Source organism: Ambystoma mexicanum, chromosome 11, assembly GCF_040938575.1.
Source record: "Ambystoma mexicanum isolate Mex_15411 chromosome 11, UKY_AmexF1_1, whole genome shotgun sequence".
Lineage (NCBI taxonomy): Eukaryota > Metazoa > Chordata > Amphibia > Caudata > Ambystomatidae > Ambystoma > Ambystoma mexicanum.
In genome coordinates this window covers 448,813,790-448,827,195 of record NC_090934.1, presented here as the reverse complement: position 1 = coordinate 448,827,195, position 13,406 = coordinate 448,813,790, and the positions used below count along the sequence as shown (strand labels likewise).

Sequence of the window (13,406 nt, the reverse complement as noted above, 5' to 3'; positions counted from 1 at the left end):
GAAAAAACAATGGGACCAAAACAGATAATATAGTTTCTGGGCATAGACATCGACACAGGAAAAGGGGTATGTTGCATCCCAGAGGAGAAGGTGGCAGACCTCTTGAAAACATTTGTTGAACTGAGGGGAAGGACCAAGGCCACGGTGAAGGAACTGCAGTCGTTGGCTGGAAAGCTAAACTTTGCAGGGAGGGTAATACCTCAAGGAAGAATTTTTCAGAGGAGCATAGAACTGAGGACAAGAAGGGCCAGGCTAGGGCATCACAGAGTGAGAATAGGAGAGGGAATCAAGAAGGACATGGCAGTTTGAGGGGAATTCTTAAGGGTTTTCAACGGCTCGGTTATCTGGAGCTCGCCCATCAATCAGGAAGTAAGGAGAGTTCTGTTCACAGACGCGACAGCAGTGTTTGGCTTTGGGGCAATGTTGGGCATATAGTGGTGCGCAGAGGAATGGCCACGCTCATGGCAGGAGATAACATGGACCAAAAATATTACATCGCTGGAATTATTTCCAATATGGGTGGCATTGTGTGCTTGGAAGGGTGAGCTGAGCAGCAAGGAAGTGGATATGGTCAGACAACATGGCGGTGGTGCAGGTGCTGAATAAGGGAAGTGCATCATGCCCACTGGTATTCGAGCTAATGAGAGCCATCATGTTGGAATCTTTAAAAAACAATGTATGCTTAAGAGCTAGGCACATATCCGGCGAAGTGAATGTAGTGGCTGATGTCTTGGCTCGTTTTCAGTGTGACAGGTTCAGGAAGCTGAGGCCGGACGCCAAGGAGAAAAAGACGCCCACATCAAGAAAGGCATGGGTTCCACTATTGGCACTGGAGGAAAAAGAAAGGTTAGCCATGAGGCTGATGGGAATGGCGGAAAATGAGCACAGGAACCTGGACGGGTCATAAAGGACCTCGCCTGGACTCTTTGGCCCACAAAACGGGTAAGCAATACGAAAAACACTTGCAAAATGTATTGAGCAAAACAGGGGGACGGAATGTGGGGAATATTACAACACGCAAGATGTGGGAATTTTTGGAGGATGCATACAAAGGGGAAAGGAAGAGCTGGGTGGCAGCACATTAAGCTGCGGTCGCACATGCCGCCAAAATAGCCGGGACGGTCGACCCAACAGACAGCCCTTTAATAAAATATGCAATGAAGGGATGGGCAAGGCTGGAAGGGAGGAAGCCGGATAGTAGGAGGCCTCTGAATTTTTGTAAGCTGGTGAGGTTACTGAAGATGCTGGAGGACACATGCTCCAGCGCCTACATAACAGCGCTGTTCAGGGCAGCCTTTGCACTTGCATACTATGGGGCACTCAGAATAGGGAAGCTGGTCAGGGGATAGTCTAGTAATAGGGGACATCAGTATCGGAACAAAAGGGATGACCATATTAGTAAGAACATCTAAAACCAACCAAACTGGGAAGGGGAGAGCGATAGAGCTAAATTGCATCAAAGAAACGGACCACTGTCCCAGATGCATCACGCAGGCATTCCTGGACAAACGACCGAATATCGGAGGCCAACTCCTGATACACAGGGACAGCACAGCACTTAGCAGATACCAATTACAGGCGGTGCTGAAAAAATCCATAGCCAAGGCAGGGTGGGGAGCCATCAGAATTTGGAACCCACTCCTTCAGGATAGGGCAGCCACATCAGCATGGACGGGGGGCCTGGGAGCAAAAGGAGTCAAGAAAATTGGGGGTTGGAAGTCAAACTGTTTCAAAAGATATGTAAGAGAGGAACTAATATAACCACCCTCCTCCTTCACAGATATGGGCCCTTACAAATCAGCGTGGATCGTGGGTCATTCGTTCATGACCCGAGCAGGCTGGTGGATCGAGAAAGTTAAGTAAGGGCTCCATTTACCCCAGACGATCACGTCATGGTGGGGACTGCCGGGAATGCCCTGGGAGGACATACATGACAGGCTATCAGACTTGATTGGTTTTAGAGACCCACCAGAATACCTGGTGATACACCTTGGGGGCAACGACCTGTCCAGCACAAGTAGGGGAAGGCTGCAATGGGACATTTGCGAATCACTACACAACATATCACACTGCTGGAGGTGGGCTGAGATTTTTATATCCGAGATGATACCACGCAGAATTTGGTACGGGGCACATCGTAGACAGGCTATGGAACCTGCAAGGAGGAAGTTAAACAAAACGGTGGAAAAATACTGCAAGAGCACAGGGCTCCATTTCATAAGGCATGGGCTTTCCCAGAACAACCCCGATATGTTCCACCAGGACGAGGTACACCTGTCCAACAAAGGGATAGGGGTTTTTACAGAAAACATATTCAGGGGTCTAGAAGAACAGGGATGTAGATAGGGGTACTTTTGGGGGAACCTGAGCGGCCGGGGCACCACCAACTCAGGTGTTGCGGCACGTGTCCAGGAGCCAATGCCAAAGGGACCATAGACTTGCCAAAACAAAGCAAGGCATCAGCAACCCTGGACACGGTGTGCCCAAAAGCACACCTTTTTTTGTATACATTTGGTTTTCTGTGTAAATTCTGTAAGTAAGAAATAAATGCCTACGGCCAATATTTTGTCCACAACAAACTGTCTGTACTCATTCCAAGATAGGGGTAGGAACCAGGAGCCTGGGGAGGCCCACGCTACTCAGCCTATGAGCTGTTTTCCTTTCACCGGCAGTCTGCAGGCACTACCCGCTCAACCTGTTTACTTTCTTCTTGCCTGAAAGCGACACCCCAGGAATCAATGGGCCATGAATATGTCTGGGAGGGGAGCTCGCTGTTGAAAGCATGATTTCTACATGTTAAGCACACTAGTGTTTTCCAAATGTGCATTTACACTTCCATAGAAAAACAAAGTAATTTCCATACTGGAAAATGCTGCTGCATTCACTCGTTTTCTTTGAAATGTTTTATTTTGTCGGACTACTACATATATGCTGTAATTTGTGCCCCTTTGTGTTTTATCATAGGGTATATGTATAAAGATGTGAAATGCTTATCAAACTGGTTAATCACAAATAAATGCGTCTGTTGTGCTGTGGGTTCATCGGTGCCAACTTTTGATTGTCAATACAGGGGCAGAAATACCCCCACCTCAGCCCTGAATATAAGCAAGCCACCAGCCCAACCCATCTCCTGGCCAAACACATTTTATAGCACTTCCTTTTTTTATAAGGAATTGCAAAAATGCATACGATTAATAGCCAGTTTTGAATCTATAACATCTCAGCAACGGTCTCTCAACCTGCTGAGCTACCCCGGTAGCCTTCTACCGTAGAGCGTGTCTATGTATCCCTTAATATACTAAAAGAATCACTGCATTACCAACAGTATTTTGGGTGCACCACTGCTATGAAAGTGATTTAAAGAGTGGAATTGATGTACCATGTGGAGTTTGGAAAGAAGCAATCCAACTGACAGCTCCACCTCCTCAGGACTGCGCCCCTACCTCCAAACTACACCCCCACCACGGCCCTCGTGGGATCTCCTTTATTATTTTTGTCCATTTCCACCACTGGTGCAAATGATGAACACTTCACCTAAGGGAATTCTTTACAGGTAAGTGCTCCCTTCTGCCATATGAACACTGGATACTGTTCCTGCATAGACAAGGGTAGTGCGTTCGACCTCCTGACCATTGCGCCTTCTGCCGCCGACGGCATCCCCTGCTGCCTCGTAAACTCCGGAGCGGCCATTTCCATTCGACCAGGCAATGGCCCTGACCACCAATTGGTGTAGATTGCGGGCGCAATCCACCCTCTGACAATGTTCAGCCCCCAGCGCTTGTCATTACTGTTGTGACTTTTTGTTTCTCTGTTTGGGTGGGCGGTCATTGGACAGGCTGGACCCACCCACTTCCCTCCGAAAAAATAAAGGGGTGAGCGAACTCGTTGCATTAACGAAACACACACATCTTCCAACCATGGAGCTGGGGACGGGACTCGTGGCCTTCGCCTGCCTGCTGGGCTGTGCCTTGGCCTTTCCGCTATCGGTGAGTGTCTGGGCTGCTTAACCGCTTCACCTTTCTTCTGACAATGTTATCCCGCGTGCGACCTTCTTGCCAGAACTTGCGCCGTCTCTCGGGTCTGGAGCGGGACGAAGATGAATGATATTATATGATGTGGCATTTATAAAGCGCGCCTGGGCACAAGTGTTACTTTGTAGGCGCAACAAGACAAGGAGGGGAAAACAGGGGAGGACAAAAATACGATCTTTCTAACTAGGCCTTGTGTTATTCATATCGCGCAAGTGCGGGGAAGAGGGAAGGGGAGAAGCGCCGGGGGCAGGGGAAGGGGGACCTGCAGTTAAGTACGCAATGCAAGCGTATAGGGGAGGGGGTGTTTTCCGGCGTGCCACCTTCATATCACTCTGTAAGGTTTAGAAATAACACGGGCTGTTCTGTGTTTCTTTTACAGGTCACCGAGGCGACCAGCAACACGACAGGTTTGTGCGACGTTGTTGTTATTATACACAGCTATCGTTAGGTTAGGGCCATGCTGGATTTGCCTGCATCATGACTCCAAGTACGAATGTCTGCATGTATGTGCTCATGTGATTCTTTCGGATACTCAGGTGTGTGCAGCTGGCTTTACCGTTTGCAAGTGGCACCTGTGGGTGCGGGGCAGCTGATGCCACCTTTAGCTAAAGGGACTTGGGGAGTGCAATGCAAAGCTTCGCTGCTCCCATTTTATAATATGTCTCACTCACGCCCCATCACGCACACTCTCACACGCGCGCCACCCCTGCCTGTCTCCATCTCTCTTCTTCTCGTTCCCCCACTCAGCATCTTTTTCTCTTCATTTGCCTAGCATTTCTTCCCTTCTTTCCTTGTTTATTTCTTTCCCCGCCCCTACCCCTCTTCAGTTATTCTCCCTTCCTAGCCCTATTTCTTCTTTTTCTTTATTCAGTCCCTCGTGTACTCTTTCTGCCCCTGTCTCCCTCTCTCCCTTCCTTCCTGTTTCTATTTCTTTCTTCATTTTATGTGTATCGTTTTTTCTCTACGTTACAATCTGCTCATAAACTGTGCACAAGTCACAATTATCACTATGAAGCACCAGTGGTGTCACTAGAAAAGAGTATTGGGGGGTGGGGGTAAACCACGGGAACAAATCGTACAAGCTGGTGGGGGTGGCGCATCAAATAAGGGTCAACGGGTCAAACTGGTTTAAATATACTTATATTTTACCAAGCTAGTTTAAACATATGTGACACGAGGATGTTCAGAGTATGTTTAAGAAAGTAAAAGTGTTGCATAAAGTTGTTCAACAGTTGCAAAAATGCACTATGTACTCCGCAAGGGACTGCATTCTTTGAACTCAAACAGACAACCTTCCCAGCACAGCTCTGCTTTACATACTATCCAGTCTAAAATAGTCATTTTAACAGAAGAGATATCACTCCGTTTTAGATGATACTAAAGGACAGTCTGTTTAAGAGATGAAATATCCCCTACAGTCGCTGAGTACATGGGGAAAGGAGGCAAGTGCTCCCTTTCTTCTTTAGCAATGGTTGCAGGAATCTCACATTGCCCCTTAGAATTAATTGTTTATAGTTTTCAGTTTGTGGCTGTACATCCTAATGGCGGCTGGTGAATTCTTTGATTGGAGGGGTGAAAATATTTCCCCCAAATATGCCAGTGCGACCGAGCAAAGCATGGGAGCCAAAACCAGTCAAGAGGGGTTGAGTGGGATCACCCCCTGAGAAAAATGTTTAAGTCTTAAAATGGAGCATTTTAGAGCGCCGTTTTTTTTAATGAAAAATCGGGTAAAAAACCAATCAGTTTGCAATTTGTTTTTTTGGGTAACTCATGAAAAAATCAAATGGATGCAAGTCACCTACAGTGCACAGGAGCATTGCCCCAACACATTTTCATGATGTCTTTACCCACAATATATGCAAGTATAAAAACATGTTCATCCTTGCTGTGCCCATACATTTCCATGCTGGCTGCACCAATATTGGCAGAACACGTGTGGACATGTTTTCTTATATTATCATTACTGACATTATGTACAAAGCAAACATGAGTATGTTCTCATATGGGAATACTGACATATAGCCCATGTAAGAACATACTCGTGTTTGCTTTGCACATAATGCCAGTAATGATAGTATAAGAAAACATGGCCAAGCGTGTTCTGCCAATATATGGCTGTATTCCACTTAAGAACATAAAGTTGGTTTTACCTTTCAAAATGCCATACCACAGTATACAATCGTGTGCTGCATTGATATGCCAGTCTGCCACGTAATAACATGTATCAAGCTTGCTTTATCTAAGATGCCAAATACAAAATGGCATGTCACATTCCTTATAAAAAAAACATGTGCTATGAAGTGTGGCCAATCAGGGGATGGGTTGGGTTGGTTTCTTGCTTATATTTTCTGCCAGGATTGGTGAATTTCTGCCTCCGTAATGAAAATCAAAAGTTGGCACCCGTGAGCCCACGGTGTAGTTTCCTAATAACTGCTGTCAGCACAATAGAAACATTTATTTGTGATTAAGCAGTTTGACAAGCATATAACATCTTTCACAATTTATCCCATGACAAAACACAAAGGAATCACTGCGTATTTGTGTTATAGCCAAACAAAAAAACAATGCACAGTTTAAAGAAAACTAGTGGATGTAAGTTCAAGATGCAAGTTTCAGTTTGGAAATGTCTTTTTTGTTTATTTCTTTGAAAGTATAAGAGTATAAAATGCACATTTTGGAAAACAATGGTGTGCCCAGCATGTACTCCTAGCAGTGAGGGCCCCCACCCCAGTGATATTCATGGCCTATTGATTCCAGAAAGAATGCAGGCAAGGCAAAATGCCTGCAAACGTGCGAATGGCGGCTGTGCAAAGGAGCACCTTTATGACTATAGAAAAGAGTTATTTGCCAGAGAGGAAGTGGGGGACAGGTCACTAATGAGGGGGGGGGGTGGGGGAAGCAGCCGCCCCCTCGAGGGACGCCTATGTCAAGCACACACAGACTTGGGGCTCTGCCAGCGACTTCCTAATACTGTTCACTTGGCTGCCTCAGCACTGAGTTCCAGCACCTTTACTATGAAATACAACCCATGGGATCTGGGTCAGTGGGCTTTGTGTAGGGTCGTCGCGATAGGGTTTAACATTTACTGATTCCCGTGCCAATGATTACCAAGCTTGGTGTCTCCCAGGTGCGCTAAACTCATCTCGGAGTAACTGTGTCATCAATTGAACCCCTTGTTTACGATTTCAGGCGCTGGGAATGCGACCAATGACGTGCTCGCTGCGACGGTAGCAGTGAATACAGGTGAGGAGGGTGCTCAAGACCCCAGTGCTATCCAGAGAAGACCTTATTTTCTGTGATGTCATTACATATGGAAATGGGGGGGGGGGAAGAGGGCCTTGGCCTGGCCCTGAAACGCTGTGATGAAAACGAAGCTGCAACCAGCGATATTGTGTCAAGGTTCTGTGATCAATCATTCACTGATACCACCTAAAAGTCCTGTGATCAGAGACACAGGGCGGGAAGCAGAGGGGGGCTTTCTGACAGTGCTTCCCAAAAATAAAGAGGGCACCAGGTCTGTTATATATTATGCTGTGGACCTGATTTACGAAGTCTTTCTCAATGGGATTTCCGGTTTGCAAATCAGGCCCTTGGTGTCACTTTATGTGAGCATTTGTAATGAGCAAACCTAACCAATAGGCAAATAGATTATTAGGAGATCAGTTACATGCATTCAAAGTAGCTGGTGTTTGGTCAGGTTCTAAGACCGATGTTGATGAGGAAAGGGCGAGGGGTGAAAGTGTAAGCTGTAAAGAGGGGGAAACCAAGACGGGAGGGGACACTGCTCTTATTATGTGCAAAGAAAATTGTACAAATGCTGGACTCAGGGTTCTGTGGTTTTCCGATCTATTGCCCTTACTTTGGCTCCCGAGTTCCAACACCTTTTGACTGTAGCATTTGCGACTCATAAAGTGCAGGATGGTAGAGCTGGAGACCAGACAGGATCTGGATTAGTGGGCCTTGTGTGTGTGTGGTGGTATGGCCACGTTTTTGTTTTGCTGCCCGTGGCTCTGGGGCTTCTAAGGCCAGCCCTGAATGTAACCATTCGTTTTCTCTTTCAGGAGCTGGGAATGAAACCGAGGACTTCCTCACTGCAACTGTAGCAGTGGACACAGGTGAGGAGGGTGTGCTGCAGACCCCAGTACCTGCTAGAGAGGAATGTGGCAATTGGGGTGAATACTGGGGCTGCTTATTACCTTTCATTTTTTCTCGAGTAGCTGCATATCAAAAAATGAGGCGTTGGAAATAGCTTTCAAAGTGACCCCATATGACACATTTTCAGCAAGTCCAGTCCTTTGATATTGGAACATTTGGAAGTAAAACCGGTTACTACACATTCAAAGTAGCTGCTGTTTGGTCAAGATCTAAGACCGATATTGATGAGGAAAGGACGAGGGGTGAAAGTGTTAGCTGTTGAGAGGGGGAAACCAAGGTGTGGGGGGGGGGGGGTCTGTGGTGTTTTTCCTATCTATTGCCCTTACTTTGGCTCCCGAGTTCCAACACCTTTTGATTGTAGCATTTGCGACTCCTAAAGTGCGGGATGGTAGCGCTGGAGACCAGACAGGATCCGGATGAATGGGCCCTGTATGTGGTCGTGGTATGGTGTAGCCATTACTCATTCCCGTACTTGTAAGTGCCAAGCTTGGCTGCTGTCTTCAAGGCACACCCAACCCAACTCTCCAAATTTGCCAGGAATGTAACCAGGACTGGCCTTGGGGCAGGGCCGCCCGGGCAACCTCCTGAGGCACCCTGCCATTAGCCACCAGCGAAAGCCAGCTCGGCGGAGGATTTCAAGGGCTACCCTGAGCTGGAATGGTAGGAGAAGGCATGCCCTATTGAAACTAAATGCGCTCTGCTATCGGGGTGGGGGAGGGGCGCCACATTTTTGTTTTGCTTCCCGGGGCACTGCAGGTTCTAAGGCCAGCCCTGAATGTAAACCATTCGTTTTCTCTTTCAGGAGCTGGGAATGAAACCGAGGACTTCTTCCCTACAATTGTAGCAGTGAACAAAGGTGAGGAGGGTGTGTTGAAGACCCTGGTACCTGCTAGAGAGGAATGTGGCAATTGGGGTGAATACTGGGGCTGCTTATTAGGTTTCATTTTTCCAGTGAGCGTGACTTCTCTAGTAGCCGCATCTAGAAAAAGAGGCCCTGGAAATAACTTTCAAAATGACCCCATATTACATATTTTCAGCAAGCCCAACCCCTTTCCTATTGGAACATTTAGAAGTAAAACAGGTTACTACACAAGAGGCCCAGAGTGCAGAGGCGTTCCCGGGAACTATCTAGCGTTCCCTATAGGCCAATACAGCGCTGCCCATTAAAAGGCACTAGTGAATGTGACGTAAAGACAGGTGCCCATGTCACATCCTGCCCCTCCCATGAGCGCCACCCATGCTCCCATTACAGGAGCACTGTGCGAGTGCCCACATTAGGAGGCTGTGCCCATGATTGGGAACTCATGAGCTGAGTCTTCCACCGGCTTCTTCTAAAGCAATTGTGAAAGTTTTAAATCTTGTTTGGAAGACCCTTTGTAGGACCTTTTAGTACTTTGAGCCACCCGTATGGTCTCAGGTGGTCCTATTTGCATTCAGTCTGCATAGTGTGAATTAAACTCCTTTGGTTCAGTTTCCATATAAACTGATGTCTGTAAATGAACCCCCTCATGACTCCTGATGTAAACTACTCTATCAGCGAGTAAATCACCCTCATTCTTTAAATAAATGACCAAGGCCCAGTGTGCTTAATAGCTTTTAAGTTCTCATTTCGGATTTCAACTCCACCCGCTGTCTGTCTGTCCCGTGATATTCTATAACTATTAACCATCTGCAAGTACGGCCTAATAATGTGCACATATTCCCCAGGGAGGAAGCTGTCTTCTCAAATGTAAGGTTATGTTACTACATGGTTAAGCTGGCCTCAAGGTGCTAAGTATCCCTGACATCTTCAGCCAGCCCTGAAATATCTCAGAGGGCACCTGTGAGAAAGGGGAGAAGAACAAGTAGCATTTTGGGAACATACGAAAGAACACAGATTTGTATGTGTGACATATCTTGAAAGTGATTCAAGCCTTCGCCCCTTCTGAGCACATAACAAACACGGGCCTTTCTGCTTATTTAAATTATGATAACACTCTACCAGTAAATGGACAGCAAACTACAGATCATGTATACACATTTGGAGAGAGTTGTACTTCACGGTCAGGTGCCAGCTTTTCTGCTTTAGCAGCCAGGCGGGTACCCTGGACACACTTCTTTCCCATTGTGGCCTCCCTGCCATACACTCAGTTGCACAGTGTGTGGGGAACTTATTCAGAGAACATCATGCTGGGTAATATGCATGGCAGAGCGAAGGAAACCCAGCTGAAGGGCAGTTTTTTGAGAAGTCAGAGCTCACCCCTGGTTAGCCCCGCCCACCCGAAGCCCTGCTTATTCCCATGCGTGTCAGTGCCAAGCCTGGCTGTGGTCTTCAATGGGGGCTATGCCCCTCTCGGCAACGTAAATGTGTCAGGAATGTAACCCTTTGTTTTCTCTTTCAGGAGCTGCAAGTGAAACTGAGGACGTCCTCGCTAGGATTATAGCAGCAAATAGAGGTGAGGAAGTTGTGGTTAAGACCCCAATACAAACCAGAAACAAATGTGGGAAGGAGTGTGATACTGGGACTGTGTATTACATTTCATCCAGCGAGTGTGACTTGTGCAGTAGGCTAATCACTATCCCTGCAAAAGGTACTAAGGAGAGTGATTCAGAACCAGGTGTACATGTCGTCATACCTGCGCCTCCTGAGAGTGAAGCCTCTGCCCCAATCATGGAGCACAGGGCATATGACGACATTACCGGCTGATGTGCTCATGGTTGGGATATTATCAACTGAGACCTCCACGTGTTCCAAGGAGACCTGGCACCCATAAAAGCAATGGTGACTATTTGGAATCTAATTTGCAGGCCCAGTATTAGGGTCTTACATGTTTTCAGTTAAAATGTACCCCTGCTACTTGGGACGGAGGAGGGGGGCTTTGTGACTCTGAAAAATAAAGCTCAGTAACCTTTAAGTAGCCATTTGGGATTTCGGATCAACCCCCACCCACACTGACTGTCTTTCTTTATTTTGACGTGCAGAGGCCAACAGACCTGCCCCGCGATAATCTGCAGCTATTAACCGCCTACACCCGATACTTTAGCTTGACTTCTGCCACAGAAAGAAACCATAAAGGGGGGCTTTGGTGGGCACATATTCCTGTCAGTCCTCAGTAAAGGCTGTATCATTTTAAGTGTGCATTTGCTGGTCAAAGACAGACCTCTCCAAAATGTTAGCAAAAACTTGATTTACTCTCCTTCTGCTCTTTGCTGTGGGGATGTGAATCATTTTAGAGATTAATGAAGTGCTAGGTGTGGCTCACGTTATGCCACCTCAATAATAAAACCAGGGAAATCACTTTTTGCAATTTACTTTCGGAAACCTATATTCTAGCACAACACGGCTGCTTCCCTAAACAGAAGTCGTATACCTAGGTTACGCTAAATGCAGTCTCCCCATTCCTTATAGTATATCACGTTTTTGAGCAGCTATGTGCTGCGGAGATGCAAAGGTGCACCAACTAAAACTTCCGGTGCCTAAAAAGGTGTTTACCATTTTCCGCATCCCCTTTACATCTGGAAACCTTCGGCTGCACCAGATCAATGCACTTTTGTTAACTTATGCAGGGCAGGCAGGGGTTTCAACATCACTTTGAAGAGGGCTCTCGTGCATCTGTCCCCCTCTGCTTGTCTGTCACATTAAAATAGCAGTTTGGCAAGAAGCCCTTCAATTAGCGATGTTGTGTCATGGTCCTGTAATCAATCATCCACTGATGCCATTGAAAAGTCCTGTGATTGGGGCGATGGAGGGCTGAACTGGTGTAAACATTCCAAGGGAAAACGCTAGCGTGTGGGTAATATTTTCAACTGGTAGCGCGAGAGGAGAGAGAAGGTGTAGAGGGGAAGAAACCGAAGCAGGAGGGGGAGGGGATGTGGTCCGGCTATGTGCAAAGACACCTGTAAAAAAGCTAGGATATTCTAAAACTAGTAGAGTCTCACGTGCCACATGCACAAGATCACACATTGTGCCAGTGGAGGCTGCGGCATGGTTATTTGGGTAACTACATGAGAATGGGTGTGACTGAGGCTTTGGGAGATCAATAAATATACACTTTGGCCAGTCATATCCTCATGCATATTTACAAATAAGGTGCAGTATTTGCCTCAATTGATCAGACACAAAAACACACACACACTCACATATGTCACGGAAAGACACACTTCTCTAGAATGATCACCAAAGACAGGCGTTGCACTCTCCATCACTCCCAGCACCGGAAGTCTGGATAGGTATGCTGGACCGAACCACACGGATTGACATCACAGATAGAAACAAGTTGGACTCTGGACTTGACCAGCACGAGGGCCAGGCCACCATATGACATGTGCACCCTCATATGCCCCTATCATACATCATATGGCTGGTATAATCACCAACACTGTATGTGCCCTCCTGTGCAGGTGCTGTTATAATATGACAAGTGTTGCCTCAAATTTCCAAACAATGCCATTATCTGCACTTTTATAATGTTTAAATCATTATGATGCACTGCACAGGGGATTGAGGCATTGTAAAACATGTATTGAAGGACATTTCATGCCCCGTTGCACATTGTTATTTTTTCTATATTTAATGGGAATATGACGGTTCATAAAGAAAAATGAAACAAGTATTGGCAAAGCCAACAGTTAAGGCTTTTGGCAAAAGTATGGAAAATGCCAGGCACCAGGATGATGGCACTACCTGGCCATTAGATCATACCAGCTGGAGAATGGAGTGATTACGTGGGTATTTGATGGCAGTATCCGGCAAATGCCTAATGGATCACGCCAAACCCGTTGGCTTTGTGGCTGCTTGTTTTTAACACGACTTCAGTGCATGGAAGAGAAATTAATCAAGTGGCTACACACGCACTTGGAATAAAGGCATTCTAGTGCACCAGTAGCCATTTACACTTGCAATTAACTCTCAGCAGACAGCTTAGAAATAATGCTGGAAGGCTAACGTTTGCTGTTACTGCTTGATAGAGCAAGCTTAAAGAGATCACAGGGGTGTGTGTTTTGGGTAGGGTGTGGCTCGTAGTGGGGGTGGGGTGGAATGGCCATATGGATTTGCATGACCATGGGCAGTCAATGGGTGGGTAAATAACCAAACAACACATTCCAGCTGTGTCCCTCCTAATATGCCATCGCCATTTTACCATCACCCCAGTGCATTAGTGTCAGATTGTAGGTGATGCATAAAGGCCTCCTAATAGTTCAACCCAAAAATGCCTAGTGCCCACGAGGTCCTTCTTTCAT

General features: G+C 46.6%; 1 protein-coding gene across 1 annotated transcript in view; it reads left to right on the top strand.

Annotated features, from left to right (window-relative positions):
• The first annotated feature begins 3,839 nt into the window (after positions 1-3,839).
• LOC138503499 (embryonic protein UVS.2-like) overlaps positions 3,840-13,406 on the top strand; it is an 80,944-nt gene continuing 71,377 nt past the window's right edge. The window contains exons 1-6 of the mRNA XM_069623280.1: positions 3,840-3,986; positions 4,411-4,438; positions 7,221-7,274; positions 8,093-8,146; positions 8,989-9,042; positions 10,568-10,621. Of these exons, the coding sequence (XP_069479381.1) occupies positions 3,918-3,986; positions 4,411-4,438; positions 7,221-7,274; positions 8,093-8,146; positions 8,989-9,042; positions 10,568-10,621 (313 nt within the window). The 5' untranslated portion in view covers positions 3,840-3,917. The remainder of the gene's footprint in view (positions 3,987-4,410; positions 4,439-7,220; positions 7,275-8,092; positions 8,147-8,988; positions 9,043-10,567; positions 10,622-13,406) is intronic.